The sequence below is a fragment of the Salvia splendens genome, chromosome 1, assembly GCF_004379255.2.
Source record: "Salvia splendens isolate huo1 chromosome 1, SspV2, whole genome shotgun sequence".
Taxonomy (NCBI): Eukaryota; Viridiplantae; Streptophyta; class Magnoliopsida; order Lamiales; family Lamiaceae; genus Salvia; species Salvia splendens.
In genome coordinates this window covers 1,519,145-1,534,780 of record NC_056032.1, presented here as the reverse complement: position 1 = coordinate 1,534,780, position 15,636 = coordinate 1,519,145, and the positions used below count along the sequence as shown (strand labels likewise).

The following is a 15,636-nucleotide window of genomic DNA, read 5'->3' as shown; positions in this document are numbered from 1 at the left end:
GAAGTTTGAGTTTTATTTTGCAATGATCTCTATAAGATAAATACATTTTTGATCATTTGATAAAAAAAATAATGGATATAAACCCAATAAAATATAGAGTGAACTACATAAATGATACATGATCTTTCACTTTCGCACATAAATGGTACATAATATTTATTTTATATCGTTTTTGGTACCCCGTGACAAAAATAACCCTAGGTACCAAGCATGTGATTTTTTTGTTATGGAGGATATATTTGAAATTTTCAATTAAATAGAACCAAATATGTGATTTTTTTCTTCTTTAGTTTATTCTTCTTTCTTTTTTCTTCATTTTCTTCTTTCTTTTTAGTATTTTATATTCATTTCTTCTTTCTTTTTTCTCCTCGGTTTATGTTTCCTCTTTTTTCTTTTCTCTTCTTTTTCTTCTTTATTTTTAATGTTTTATACATACATCTAATTGCATTCATAAAATAAATCAATAACAAAACACCTAATTAAACTAATTATTTAAGGTAATTAAATCAATTGAATATTTTTAATTAAATTATTTATACTCATTTTAGGGTTGAAACACCTAACTAAAAATATTGAACTCTTTATTATTATGAATACCATTCGCAATTTTAAATTTTGATTAAGTCTATATTGATTAGTTATTAATTTTATATAAAATAATAATTATTTATTAATTACTACTAGTTTTTACAATTATAATAATATTATTATTATAATAATTAAATATAATTGTAACCATAATTATGATTAAGTGTATTTAAATGATATTAAAAATAAATTAATTATTAATTTATAACATCAAAATAATAATATTAATATTAATATATAATAATAGTATGAAGAGTGGGGAGAATGAGAGAAAATATTATAATATCACTTTTGGTACTAGTTTTGTCAATGCCCAAAATACCCTTTATGACATAAATGGAAAAATGAATTTGTTTAGAGAGTATTTTGGGATGAAAATTGCAGCAGGTACCAAAAATGTGATTTGTATGTATCAAAAACGATGTAAAATAAAGATCAGGTACCATTTATGTGTGAGTGCGAAAGATCAGGTACCATTTATGTGTGAATGCGAAAGATCAGGTACCATTTATATAGTTCATTCTAAAATATAAAACCGCAAACCTAGGATCTATGTAAGGCGACTTTTGCACCAATAAAAAGGGACATTGAACCATAGTAATTACTCATCTCAATCCTGTTATTCTCCAATAATTATACTAATATAAAATAATGTCACCACATATTATAAACTTCCCTCTAATTTATTCATGAATAATAGTGTAGTAAATAATAGTGCCCCACCGACCATAACCATATATAATTAAAATTATTTGACTTTTTTTTAACATAATTACGTTACAAAATTAAATATTACTTGTAACTAAGTTAGTCGCTTTGTGCGTAATGCATGCAGTTCAATATTTTGAAGAGTGTTAGTCGCTTTGTGCCTCATGCGTTTCCAGCAGTTGCCGGCAGTCTTGGGTCGCCTACTTCAAATATTCTACACATAATTTATCACTTATGGTAACAGATTCTTTTCCCAAAGTGGTATGTATCTATATATATATATTGATACAGATTTAAAGGTGACACACTTTTTCTAGTTTTCCCAAATTGACTTTCCACTTTAATTATCCAGTCAGCCATTTATCCATATCCACGACATATAGATAAGCTTTTAGCCTACTACCAATGCCAATTGATCTCGTGTGGTCCACTTCCATTTAAATATTATTACTTATATATTTAAAGCATACATAAAATAACAAAACCAATTCGATCCACTTACATTTCACTAAATCATGGTATTGGATTTTACCAAGATTATATAGTTCGCTATGTATTTTATATCAATTTTAGTTCATATTTGGTTTTACTTTTTAAGAATATGTCATATATATATATATATATCAAATTAAAAGGACCAATAATTCAAACGAAAATAAAATAACAAATCATAAAACATAACAAAAAACAAGATTGAATATGTAATCATAAAACATAACAAAAAACAACCAAACATAGATATTAAATACCTTGCACTTTTTTATTATTATTTTTTCTAGAATAAATACCTTACACTTCACTATATATACTTCCCCTTAAACCCAATCAAACCAATTCAAAATCAGAAATTCACACAATCTCACAATTTCTTCAATGGCATCCACATCCTTTACCCTCCCCAACAAGCTATTCTCCCGCCGCTTCACCGCGATTCCGCCGCCGCATTCTCCGATCAACCTTCAGAGCTCGCTCCGCGTCTTCTCCGGCTACGCCACCGCGGAGAGAGCCAGGACCGCCTCCCCGGCGGCGTCGTGCTACGACGTGCTAGGGCTCGACGCCGGCGCAACTTCCCAGGAAATCAAATCCGCCTACCGGAAGCTGGCGCGGACTCTGCACCCCGACGTCGCCGACAGGCGCCGCGGCGGCGATGCGGCGGACGAATTCATCCGAGTGCACGCGGCGTACGCTACACTCTCCGATCCGGAGAAGCGCGCGATGTACGACAACACTCTGTCCTGGCGGCCGGCGGTTGCTTCAGCCGCTGATTACTCCTCGGCGGCGCGGCGGGGGCGGTCGTGGGAGACGGATCAGTGCTGGTAATTGAAAAATCTCCCGATTGGAGATCTGTACAGATAGTGTGAGTGAAAATATTGTGAAGATTTGATTCATGGTGGGTTAATTAGTAGATCCATGAGTGAAATCAACAAGCTGTGGAGTTCGTTACTCTGCTTTTCTAATGTTAACTAAATACGGCCTATCATTATGTATCTTTGCATGTTTCAATAATGATAACATCGTATTTTATGATTATCCATCTCATCACTAATACACTTAGACTAATTTAAGAATTACCTAATAAAGTTTATTTTGCTTATCTTGTGACTAATTTAAATATTACTAAATAAAGTTTATTTTGATTTAATTTATTGCGACATACTGTATCTCAGTATTATCTTGTCTAACGAGCGTCACCCATGATATACCCATTTTGGCTTTTATTCATAAAACAGAAATTCATAATCTTGTTAATTAGCTTGTGTTGGAGTAAGGTATTTTTGAGGTAAACATCGTAGTTTTGATCATTTACTAATGACTATAGGTTTTAATAAGGTTTGATGGAAATAATGACAAGTTCTCTTGAATATACAGAAGGCCCAAATGAAAAGAAATCATTAGAAACCAAAATTGGTGAATGTTTTACACTATAAGCCCATTACATACAAATAACTGTGGCCCAGATCAAAATGACAAACTAAATGGAGTGGAGTATATTTTGTATGAAAGGAATTGTCCATTTTAATAGACAATCTTAATTTATTTAGACTCGTTTGAATTAGGACGGTGGAGTATATAATGCGGCCCAATAAAGTGATAAATATTGGAGTATATAACGATAGATAATTAAGTCGAAATCTACCAATTTTTAAGTGTGAAGTAAGAGTATCCACTATGGGATAGCCGCAGCTATAGCCCCCGTCGGGGCGGTCTCGGAGCTATTATAGTGGGGTGACTTCCGCCCCGAGGCGGACGAAAAATTTGGGGCGGACGGTCATGCGGCGTCTTCGGGGCGAGGACGCGCCGGTCCGGGGCGGACGCGGCGATTAGGCGGGGCTATCCGTAGTGGGGCGCCGGTCGGCGCGCCGGCCGCCCCCTTAATTTTTTTTTATTTTTATATTTATAATTTTCGACATTTTTTGAGAGAGGAAGGAAGAAGGAAGAAGGAGTTTTTTTCAATACACGTTTTTTGTTATAATTCCTTATAATTGGTTATAAAATTTCGGGGCTATTGGAAGTGTCCGCCTATAGTGACGGAAACCTTTTTTTTGAGCGCAGACAAAAAAACTGAGGCTGTGGACAAAAAAGGGGCGGAGCTATTAGGGACGTCCGCCCTTATAGTGGATACCCTAACATTGGTCATTGATGATTGTGGAAATCGAATACTCCCTCCGTCCCACAAAGATTGTCACATTTTTCAATTTCCGTCCGTCTCACAAAATTTGTCTCATTTCAATTTTTACCATTTTTGGTAGTGGACCTCATATTCCACTAACTTATTCCTACACACATTTTATTATAAAACTAATATATATAAGTAGGACTCACATTCCACTGACTTTTTCAACTCATTTTTCATTACATTTTTAAAACCCTTGTCCGGTCAAAGTGGGACGATCTTTGTGTGACGGAGGGAGTAGTTAATTAGATTCATGTAATGTTTTTGAAATTAAATTCACGACTCCTATTTGATTTTTAATAGCAGCAAACACCTTTACTCGCTCTCTCAACAATCAAAAAGTATATAAAATGCAATATCTTAAAGATGAAAAGAGAAAAAAAAAAAAAAAAAAGGAAAAAAAGGGAGAAGAACTGTTGCTTAATATTTCCACCGCATATTATACACATTAGTTTACACGAGAATTAAATCCCCAGAAATTCTGCTGCATATTTATAAAACGACACCGTTTTCGGACGAGTTTTTAAAATCGAGGAATTATCTGAGATGGTGGTGGTGAGGGAGGCGGAACCGGACCTCAGATGCCGGCGATTTGACGGCGACGCCGTGCCAGCAGATGCCGCCGCGGCACATCTCGTGGTGGCTATCGCGCGCCATGAGCGCCTGCGTCACCTTCCGCGAGACGTCCCAGGCGAGGCTGGCGACGAGGACGGCGGCCACCACGGCGGTGGAGAGGGCGAGGACGTAGCCGCTGCCGAAGCTCCGCCCCACGGAGAGGCCGTACGCCTTCATCGCGGCGATCACGATGAGGTAGATTGTCGTCAAATTCCCCACCACGGCGTTCGAGATCGTCATAGCTAGCGATGATTGTTCTAGAGCATTATTTGATTGGGGGAGCGTCGGTCGGTGCGATTGCGATTGCGATATTTTGAGTGTGGAATTGCAAATCAATGAGAGTTTAGATTGATTGGTGGGTGGAATTTAATGGTTGCGGGTGAGGATTTCTTCTTCTTTTTTTCTGTTTTTCTTTTCTTTTTTACTTTTTCCTTGTTTTTTGTTTTTTATTTGTAGGTGAAAAGAGAAACATTCATATTACGCCATATTAACATTCACTATACCAATTCAGTTAGTGCCACGTGGCATTATCATGCCATCAAAAATCAGATTTCTTAGTGATTATTTCTTGGTGATGTTAGCAATCAATATTAATTTTAAATTATGAGCCTAGAATTTTCCTTATAAAAAATTTAGTCTCGGATATCTAGCTCAAATTTAATTGTCGTGGGAGTACTATATTTGATTCGAAGTATAAAATTTTTGCAATTTTATAAAACAAGTATTGGAATTTTTCGTGCATGTTAGCTATAGAGCTCCAATAATTTATTTTAATAATTTCATAACTGGTCCACATTTCACAATCCAAGAATAATGCACAAGGAAAACACAAAACGATAGAATGAATAAAAAAATATACACTACACATTATCTGAATAAGCGGAGTGGTATTTTAATATTACAAACTACTCCCCTCAGTGGAGTGGTGTTTTAATATTACAAATTACTCCATTGTATGTAAATAAAAGTCTTGCTTTTCTATTTTGATCCATCCGTAAAAAAAATCGGTTCATTTTGAAGTATTGTAAATGATTATAGATTCATATTCCACTAATTCATTAACATTATGTTACATTTAAAATTAATATATATTACAAGTAAGCAAAATATACTGTCAACTTTTTTTCATCCATTTTTCTTGTATGAGAAAGATATATGACTTCTATTCATAGTACGAATAAGTTTATCTCTTCTACTGAATGAATACCAATCACTATCCCCCAAATTATACCAATAATAAATTCCTCATAAAAGAATACTACTATTCCTATAACCACAATTAAGGATGTCAATGTAGCCCGTAACCCGTGAGCTGACCCGAATAGCCCGTCAAATTTATAGGGTTATGGCTGAAATTTTCTAGTCCGATAAAAGTACAACACAATCCTGTCAAAACAAGAGTTCTGCTCGTACCTTTCAACACTAATTTACTTTTCCTCTCTTTTCATTCTATAATTTCCTTCAAGAATTTTCGTAGGCCATGGCCATGGGTGACTCATTGCTTCGTCACATGGGCCAGCCGCGAATGAGTCGGTATGATCAAGACCCGCTCCTAACCCGCAAATGGGCCCACTCGAAAAGTATTTACTACTAGTAGTAAAGATAACTCAACCGCAACATTGCCGCCACGACGGCTCCGGCTCCGGCTCCGCCCACCACGTGCCCGTATGTGGCCGGCGCAGAGCTCACTTCCACCGCGCCTTCATACACTATGTGGCCGTCGATCGGTGTATTTCTGCCACCGGCGCCCGGCGATCCCGACGAAGATTCTGTACTGTAACAACGAATTACAGAAATTCCTTTTAGAAAGAGTAGATCACAAAATTATTAATGAAATAAAAAAAAAATAATTCACAGTAATTTACAAGGTGTGAGAAAGCAACTCATAGTACTTTTTTTTCAAGGTGTGAGAAACTAAATTTATAATATTAATGCAATTATGCAATAACTATATTTATACTCCCTATCGTTTTATTTAATTAATAATTTCATGTCTCAATCGTGTACAATCATTAATATTCATATTACTCACTCGTCCAAAAAAAATATTACTACCATTTTAGGATGTTAAAAAAAATCCCATTTTAAAAATTAAAACTTTTTTCCAAATTTTATCCACTTTTATTATTTCTATCATTAACACTATATTACGTACAAAATGAAATTATTTTTTAATAGAAGGAAGGTGTGGGGTTATTTTTGTCTTTTACAATAATTGAGTTTGCAAGTGGAATTCAATAATCATCGTTGGCAGCTTTGACCCGATGATTATCCAACGTAGCTTCCGTTAATATAAGGGGTATTTTAGTAAATTTACCTAGCGTCAATCGGGGGGCAGAATGTGATGGCGTAGTTGGCGCCGGTGCAGGTGAAGGTGGTGTTGACTTCGTCAAACACGTAGCTGAACGCTTGCGGGCACGCGCGCTTGAACGCCTGTGATAACTGCGTCGGCTTGCACGCGGCCGGCGTGCCGTACGCGCCGCTGCAGCAGTACTGCTGGCTGCGGTACGCGTCACACGCGCTCCTGCACGCGACTCCCTCCCCTCCGGCGCTCGCCACGCGCAGCTCCGCCGGACAATCGCTGTTCAGATCCGTGCCGCACTCCGCCTTGCTGCAATTGGTGCCGGTGCCGCCCTGCGGCGCCACCAGAATCGGCAGGTTGTAGCCGTCGACGAGGCTCAGATCGTAGAAGTCCATCCCGTTGAAGCTGTCGAGTGCGAACTCAGCCAGAGTCGCCGGCGTCGACGAGCTGCGGCCGGCGCATTCGACCTTTCCGGATCCGCAGTCGCCGGTCAAGCAGGAGAAATTTCCGGACGGATCTTCGGAGCAGTGCGTGCGCCCCCAAAATCGGCCGCTCCAGGACGACGGCGCGGTTATGATTCTGGATTCGCCGGTCTGCAGCGCGAAGCCGGTGGTGGGGAGCTGAGAGATCCCGGGGTTAGAACGAATGCCTGGCCACACTGTGAACTGGCATTTGTTTACGATTGTGAATTTGGCTGATGAATACACTTCTGAAACAAAAAAATTAGAGTAAATCCTTAGAAATTTACTAAATCAATGTAATTGATTGGAATTAGGTGTGATTCACCTCAATCTTAATCACTTACCGGCTATAAAGGAATTAGAGAGAATAAGGAATAGAATAAGGAAGTAGAGCTTTCCCATTGCTGTAGTATATGGAAAATAATTGAGTTAAAAGTAGCTAATTAAGGAAAAAAAGTGGTGACTTTTCGGCGACGTATTTCGTGGTTTGGCAAATAGTGCACGCAGCCACATAATCTTGGATGTCACGGTGCATGCCGGGCCAATAAAATGTGGATGCAACCCTCGTGAACGTCCTTTTCTAGGCGGGGTAGCCTGCGTTTGGGCGTTACGTAGCTCCTCCAAAGTAGTCGCGTAGCTGACGTAGATACTCCAATTGAAGTAGTATAATACTATTCTGCTTGCTACGTACACGTGTGCTTGTGAAGCTCCAATAAGTCCTGAAGCGATGCATTCTCATAGCGAATAACGTACTAAAATGTAGGCAATGAGCGCGCAATGGCAGATCCCGAACCCGTAAATGGCAGGGGCGGAATTTAAATATTTAATATTAATAAATTTAATATTTAAATATTAAATATAATATTGTTTTTAATAATAAAATAAATAACATTATATTGATATTTAAGTAGTACTAGCTTCGTTAATAAAATATAAACATGTACTATAGCTTGCAAATATGTATTATTCTTTTTTAAATATCAAATTATTGTAATTATTATATACATTCAAAACCATTATAAATATTATATACAAAAGTGATATAAGTAGAGTAGTAAATATTTAGGTTTTAAAAATATTTAAAATGTTTATTTTGTTACATAGAGAATAAGATGCATGGATCACAAATTATAAGTACTTTAGGATAAAAAAAACTTTAACACAAGATTAAAAATGATTTTAACTAAATAATAAATATAACAATATAATATATGCAAATTAGTAAAAGTTTAGATTTCATAAAGTATTTAAAGGTATTATTTTGATAATAAGAAGAAATATGTATTGGTAAAATAAAAAAGTAAAGAATGGAAAACATTTGTTCTTGTTGAGGATTGAACCCTAGACCTCTAGGTTAAAAACACAACAACCATATCATTGGACTGCTACATTTTATATGATATTTATTGAAAGCAAATAGATTTCTACATTCCACGGAGGGGGCGGATATGCTATTTTTGGCTCGATTCAAGGGAAAGTTTAGGCTCTCCGAACGGTCGGGGAGGGGGGCGATCGCCCCCTCTTGCCCCCTAGATCCGCGAGTGAGCACGCGTAGACTGCCAACAACAAGGGTGCGTCATCAGCTAGGTCTTGGTCGCAGCAGAAAAGAGCATCTGCCACCTTAATTATTCGAGGCGACCGATTTATACTCAATCTTGAACTTGAATCCCATAAGCTTATGTGTATAAAATTGCTATTCCGATGTTTGTACGACTTGAGAGAATAAGTCCTTTAAATTCAGCTGATCGCTTTAAATGATGAATTCGTGGCCTAAGAGGTACTAGTGCTACTTTTGGACGTCCTCTACGATTGCGTAGAGCTCTTTATGGTAAGTGGAGGCTAGGCTTGGACCTAGCTTCTTGCTAAAATAAGCTAATGAGTGACCATCCAGTTAAGTTAAAGCACAACACCAATTCCAAAGTTAGGGGCATCAATTTCTATTGCAAAAGATATCTCCTAGTCGGGCCGATGGAGCACAGGTGTCGAGCTCATTGTTTTCTTCATATTAGACTATTAGTAGCATTAGAATAGTATACTTGATTTTTTTAGTGCATTTAGTTAAACATCACTCAGTAGGCAGCATGTTAGCTACAAAGCTCCAATAATTTATTTTGATAATTTCATAAATGTTCCACATTTCACAATCCAATAATAATGCGCAAGAAAACCACAAAACGATGAACGAATAAAAAATATGAACACTACAAATTATGTTAATAATATTTTGATTTTACACACTACCTCTCTACTCTGCCAATTGAATACCAATCACTATCCCCCCATATTCGAATAATAAATTCCTCGAAAAAGAATATTACTATAAGCCCAAGAGCTTTGCTCGTACCTTTCAACACTAAACTATTTTCCATTATTTTCTTATAAATTCCTTTCAATAATAATTTTGGCCGTCGAGTGACTCATCTCCTCGTCACATGGGCCAGCAGAAAATGGGCCGACATGATTATGACCCACTCCTAACCCGCATTGAGCAGGCCCACCCAAAAAGTGGAGTGTATTTAGTTAAGATAGCTCAACCGCCACATTGCCGCCACGACGGCAATGGCTCCGCCCACCACGTGTCCATATGTGGACGGCGCAGAGCTCACCTCCAACGCACCTTCATACACCATGTTGCCGTCAAACGGTGTATTGCTGCCACCCGCCGCCGTTGATTCCGACGAAGATTTTTGACTGCATCAAAATTATAGAAATTCATTTAGAAATGGAGTAAAGTAGTAAATCTCAAAATTATTTTTAAAAAATTATCACAGCCACGTGTTTGTCTGTTATTGGCTACTGCAAACCAAAGCTACTTATTTCAAGGTGTGAGAAAATAAATTTACAATATTATTCTACCGGCTGATTACGAAATTTGACCAAATCTTTCCACTAGCTTTACATCTTTTTGATTCATACATTTCATCTTCTCACCTATGAAAACGATATATGACTATTTAACCAATCCAAATATTCATATAGTCTCTGTCTTCTACTACAATAACTCATTCATTATAATAGGAGTAATCATTATTGCTACTTTGATCCAACTGTAATCTAACGTATATTCATTCCGTTAAATTGAAGGGGTATTTTGGTTAATTTACCTGGTGTTAGGCGAGGGGCAGAAGGTGATGATGTAGTCGGCGCCGACGCAGGTGAAGGTGCTGGTGAGGTCGTCATACGCGTAGCTGTACGCCTGCGGGCACGCGCGCTTGAACGTCTGCGCGTACTGCGACGGCTTGCACGCGGCCGGCGTGCCGTACGCGCCGCTGCAGCAGTACTGCTCGCTGCCGAACGCGTCGCACGCGCTCCTGCACGCGATTCCCTCCCCTCCGGCGCTCGCCACACGCAGCTCCGCCGGACAAGCGCTGTTCAGATCCGCGCCGCACTCCGCCTTGCTGCAATTGGTGCCGGTGCCGCCCTGCGGCGCCACCAGAATCGGCAGGTTGTAGCCGTCGACGAGGCTCAGATCGTAGAAGTCCTTCCCGGCGTCGCCGTCGAGTGTGAATTCAGCCAGCGTCGCCGGCGTCGCCGCGTTGCCGCCGGCGCATTCGAGCTTGCCGGATCCGCAATCGCCGGTCAGGCAGGTGAATTTTCCGGACGGATCTTCGGAGCAGTGCGTGCGTCCCCAAAATCGGCCGCCCCAGGACGATGGCGCGGTTATGATTTTGGATTCGCCGGTCTGCAGCGCGAAGCCGGTGGTGGGGAGCTGAGAGATCCCGGCGTTGGATAGAATGCCTGGCCACACTGTGAACTTGCATTTGTTGACGAATGTGAAAGTGGCTGATGAATACACTTCTGAATCAAAAATTTTGCAGTAATTCTTTAGAAATTAAATAAATGTATTAGATTGAAGTTTGTGTGATTCGACTCAAAGAGCTTCAAAAGCTTAATCACTTACCTGCTATGAAGGAATTTGAAAGAATTAGGAAGATAATATGTAAGTAAAGCTTTCCCATGTTATGTGTGAAAGTTTGTTGAATGAAAATAGGAAAATAATTGTGTTACAGAATGAGAAGCAGATGAGTTTTTTTGGGGGGAAAGGTGATGGAGGTATTTATAAAAGCATTCACAATGGCGGCTAGCGGACCAGCTAGCCGATTTCCGGCGTTGGCCGGTTCGCTCGCCAAACCATTACAGGCGGCGAGCGCTCGCCGATCGGCTGGCCGCCATTGCAGGCTCCCGATCGGCCAGCTTAATTTTTTTTTTCAAAATACTATATATACGCGATCTGTATGTCTATAATTCGATCTCAACTTTGAACCAGAAATCGATCATAATAAGAGGCTGAAGACGAAGAGTCGCGTCTCTTTGTTTTCAAATTATTGCAAATTAGTCCTTCAACTTTCGGAAATTACGTTTCCGAATGAATTTTCTTTCTGTACAACAACTTTAATGGAAATAAAAAATTTCAGGGGCGCTGCCCCCTAACCCCGTCTAATCACAACGAATTCAAATAAGTGTACACTCCGCGCTTCCAACTTTTTGATGTCTCATTATGATCATATTGATCAATCAAGTTAATCCAATTACACTAAAATATCCAACAATTTGCACGTCATTTTCATTCGCACCACTTGTTTTAATTGAAGAGTTGTGGGCGCAGAGGACTGCACGTCATTAGATTTTTTTGAATTAATGTAAATTTTTTAATTAATGTACTTTTTTTAATTTTAATATTATTATTGAATTTTCCCGTATTTGTGTCGTAAATTTAATTCTGTATTTTGTGTGATTGTTAATTATTTATTTTTATAATTTTGTTTATTGTGGCTAGGCTATGGCTAGGCTATTGTTTGTCCAGTTGTTTATCCTGATGATGTGGCATGAAGAGTTTTTAGTGCTGCTGATGTGGCAGGAGGAGTTTGTGGCTAGGTTATGGCTGAACTATTTCTATTGGAGATGCTCTAATACTAACGGTGCTTTGCTGATTTCACCTTTTAGATTAATAATTTATTAAATTAGTTTAGCTAAAACATAGATTGAATTAATTTCCTATACATGAGAGTGTACAAGTACAACCATAAAAATACGGGAAAATTTGTTAAAAAACGAATTAAAGTAACGTGTCTATTAATTCTTTTAGAAATAATCAGTGTTTTAAATAACGGACGATTGAACCGATTCACCATTTTTTATTTTTATGTTTATATTAAAAGTTATTGTTGGAGAATTGTTTTTAAAATAATTGTGTTTTTTTCAATACTGCACTTTTATTAAAATATGGTGCCATATTAGAGAATAAAGTACTATGCTAAAGACATGAACACGAATTTTCAATTTTTAAGTGTTACAGCTCTCTTTAGACTGTAGTTTTAAAATGTAATACAATAATGATTTGAGATTTTTATGAATAATATAAAATCAATAAGAATTTATCGTGTGGTATAATAATTGGCGCTTAAATACACAAATGATTGTCGCAATATTTAGTTAGAAGAAACGGAACTGTGGCGGCCGGAGAGTGATATTTGCGGCTGGCGGCTCTCTCAGCATTTCCAATCTCTCATTCAATTACAATTTTAAATTTAGAAGTCATAATTGACGACTATTAATGTTAATCAATAAGTTAATTAATTAAATGGAGTAATTAAGATCATCAAAGTGCACGTTTTAATTGAGTTTTCTTACTTTTATTTGGATATGAAATCATGGGATGGGATCATGTTTCTTGCTCTGTTGTTTTCAAGTCAACATGCATAGAGTTAGAGAAATTCGATTGATTTTCTTCTCTTTGTATAAAATTCTAACATTACAGATGGGAAGAATTTACAAAGGTCAACAGTCAAATGGATGCTATAATAGTCAAACATAAAAATAATACTATAATCCTGCTTTAATTTACGACGTACTAATCTCCATTACAAACAAAAAGTTGACGTCACAAAATAGACACGTACAATGTATTTCACGGAGGTAATTTTAGGATCAGTATAGTACTCTTAGCCCCTGTTCGGTTACCTGCATTGTAAATTTATACACACAATGTCATTTAAGGAATACGGAGGAGTATCAGATTAGAATATTGTACGTGTGCTTATTATACACACTAATGCAATTTGACTATTTTAATTAGACTATCCATCTAGCCTTACCCCCTCCAACTAAATCAATCCTAGATAAAGCCCATTCTAGCCTTACCCCCTCCGACTAAATCAATCCTAGATAAAACTCATTCTATCAAAAAGGCCTATCTTTGTTGTATCCTATATTGTTATCTAAGATTATTTTATATGGTTAACCGAACGGGCACTTAGTCCATAAAAATACATACATTTTCCATTTTCATTGATTCCACAAAAATATGTGCATTACATTTTTAGAAAATTATATCAATTTATTAATATAGGTCTCACTATTCACTAACACTATTTTAACTACCATTCACCCTCTCTCTTACTTTATCAATTTTGTCTTAATTCACATGTCATATTTATTGCCCATATTTTTACAGGATGGAAGAAGTATTTTTTAATTTTGTAGGGTCAAGAATTAGAGGGGTTCCTCTCTCATTTTTTAAATAGAAAGGGATAAAATTCCAATCTCTTTTGCAATATCATTACAAAAGATTGTACTACTTTTTTGTCTTATCATTTTTTTTTCATAGGCCATCCACATCTCCGTCTCAATACTCTCTCATCCCTTCATTATTCATGGGTCCCACTGCACTTTTTACTCTATCTCTTAACTATAACTAAGAGACATCACATGCATCCCTCCATCTCTTAACCATCCCATCCCTTAACTATTCATTCAATTTCATTTTTATTTTTATTTCCAACAAATTCAATTAATAAAAACATACTTCATTAAATAAAAGAAAATTACAATTTAAAATCCTAAAAAAAAGACATAATTAAAATCTTAAAAAAAAATAAAAAGACATAATTTAAAATACTAGAAATTAAAAATTGCAGAAATTGGAGAGGAAAGAGAGATGATATGATAGTGTTTGTGAGAGTGTAGTATTTGTGTGTGTAAAAAATGGTGGGGAAATTGGGTTATTTATAGATGAATGTGGGGAAAAAAAGAAAAAAATATCTGCAAAAAAAACGATAAAAAAAAGCGGCCGAAAAAAAGGTCAATTTTTTTCAGATTTAAAAAAAATAATTAAAAATAGCCTAAAATTGACGCTCACTCGCAGAGCCGACGAGTGAGCGTCACGTGCCAACTTATCTATTTAATATTTTAAAGCTATATATTTAACATTTGCTTTATAAAATATTAGAATCCTTAGCGTTATTCACTATACCATGAAACAAATTAAACATGATATACTATATTCAAATGATAATTGAGTTTAAGGCATTGATTTTAAGAATTTCATGATTTGAGTTATAATTCTTTATATTTTAATATTTAGTTTTTCGAACATTATGGTTGCATCCATAAAAGAACAATCACATATATGTTTCTAATTTATCTATTTAATACTATGTATTATAAAGCTATACATTAAAAAAATCTTTTACTTATTAAAATATTAGACTTCGTAGCTCAATTCACCGTATCACAAAACAAATTAAAATTTGATATATTAATACTAATTAAGTTTACGATTTTGATTTAAGAATTTCACATTTTTATTTTAACTCTTTACTTTCAAATTTTTAATTCTTTAAATTCTTAATTTTAGAACGATATTGTCTAACTTAGATATATAAAAAAATTATATGTTCCTAACTTATCTATTAGTAATATTTTAAAGATATATTTAATAGTTTTTCTTTTACTTTGTAAAATATAGAGTTCTTAACTAAATTTACTGTATCAAGAAAAATTAAATTATATTTCACAATATATACATCTTTAAATTAAATTGTTGACCATAATTAATATTTACTTTTCTTTATTAAATATTGAATTTTTACTGTATCGCGTAGCAACAAATTTGGAATATTCAATTTTGATTTTAAAAATATTTGAGATGCAGTTTTGATTTTAATATTAATTGAGTATGTAGTTTTGATTTTAAAATTTTTAAAATTTTAATATTAATTCTTTACATTTCATTTTTACTATTATTTCTGGAATTACAACTCAATAAAAAAAATTAATCACATGTTCTTAACTAATACTCATATATTTAACATTTTAAAGCTATATATTTAAATTCTTCTCATTTTCTTATATTAAAATTACTAACTAAAAAAAGATATTATTAATGGAGCTTATGATTCTTCATTTTCTTAATTCTTAATATAATTAGTCGATGTACGATATACTCCGTATTAAATAATCTAAAATGAGAAAAGTTGCTTCATCCAATTATTTTCGTATTAAAAAAT

At 35.8% G+C, this 15,636-nt stretch overlaps 4 protein-coding genes across 6 annotated transcripts; 1 reads left to right on the top strand and 3 right to left on the bottom strand.

The window, feature by feature from the left end:
- Positions 1-2,115: 2,115 nt before the first annotated feature.
- On the top strand, positions 2,116-2,785 carry LOC121803886 (chaperone protein dnaJ 11, chloroplastic-like). Its single transcript, XM_042203468.1, has one exon. It carries the CDS (start codon positions 2,170-2,172, stop codon positions 2,614-2,616), a length of 447 nt encoding a protein of 148 aa, XP_042059402.1. The 5' UTR covers positions 2,116-2,169; the 3' UTR covers positions 2,617-2,785.
- Positions 2,786-4,374: 1,589 nt separating this feature from the next.
- LOC121798933 lies at positions 4,375-5,204 on the bottom strand. Its single transcript, XM_042198208.1, has one exon. It carries the CDS (start codon positions 4,823-4,825, stop codon positions 4,508-4,510), a length of 318 nt encoding a protein of 105 aa, XP_042054142.1. The 5' UTR covers positions 4,826-5,204; the 3' UTR covers positions 4,375-4,507.
- Positions 5,205-5,826: 622 nt separating this feature from the next.
- LOC121793450 (thaumatin-like protein 1b) lies at positions 5,827-7,901 on the bottom strand. 2 transcript variants are annotated; one of them, XM_042191465.1, is made up of 3 exons: positions 7,693-7,901; positions 6,903-7,593; positions 5,827-6,359 (listed from the first exon to the last, which is right to left on the bottom strand). In XM_042191465.1, the coding sequence occupies exons 1-3, from the start codon at positions 7,748-7,750 to the stop codon at positions 6,176-6,178; spliced, it is 933 nt and encodes a 310-aa protein (XP_042047399.1). In that variant the 5' UTR covers positions 7,751-7,901; the 3' UTR covers positions 5,827-6,175. The 2 variants fall into 2 exon arrangements, with proteins under 2 accessions (XP_042047399.1, XP_042047392.1); XM_042191458.1 differs by having other exon boundaries at positions 6,903-7,596; positions 7,693-7,900.
- Positions 7,902-9,526: 1,625 nt separating this feature from the next.
- Positions 9,527-11,400, bottom strand: LOC121807139 (thaumatin-like protein 1b). Of its 2 annotated transcripts, none has more exons than XM_042207337.1 (3): positions 11,250-11,400; positions 10,453-11,146; positions 9,527-10,039 (listed from the first exon to the last, which is right to left on the bottom strand). In XM_042207337.1, the coding sequence occupies exons 1-3, from the start codon at positions 11,305-11,307 to the stop codon at positions 9,865-9,867; spliced, it is 927 nt and encodes a 308-aa protein (XP_042063271.1). In that variant the 5' UTR covers positions 11,308-11,400; the 3' UTR covers positions 9,527-9,864. The 2 variants fall into 2 exon arrangements, with proteins under 2 accessions (XP_042063271.1, XP_042063278.1); XM_042207344.1 differs by having other exon boundaries at positions 10,453-11,143; positions 11,250-11,383.
- Between the last annotated feature and the right edge of the window lie 4,236 nt (positions 11,401-15,636).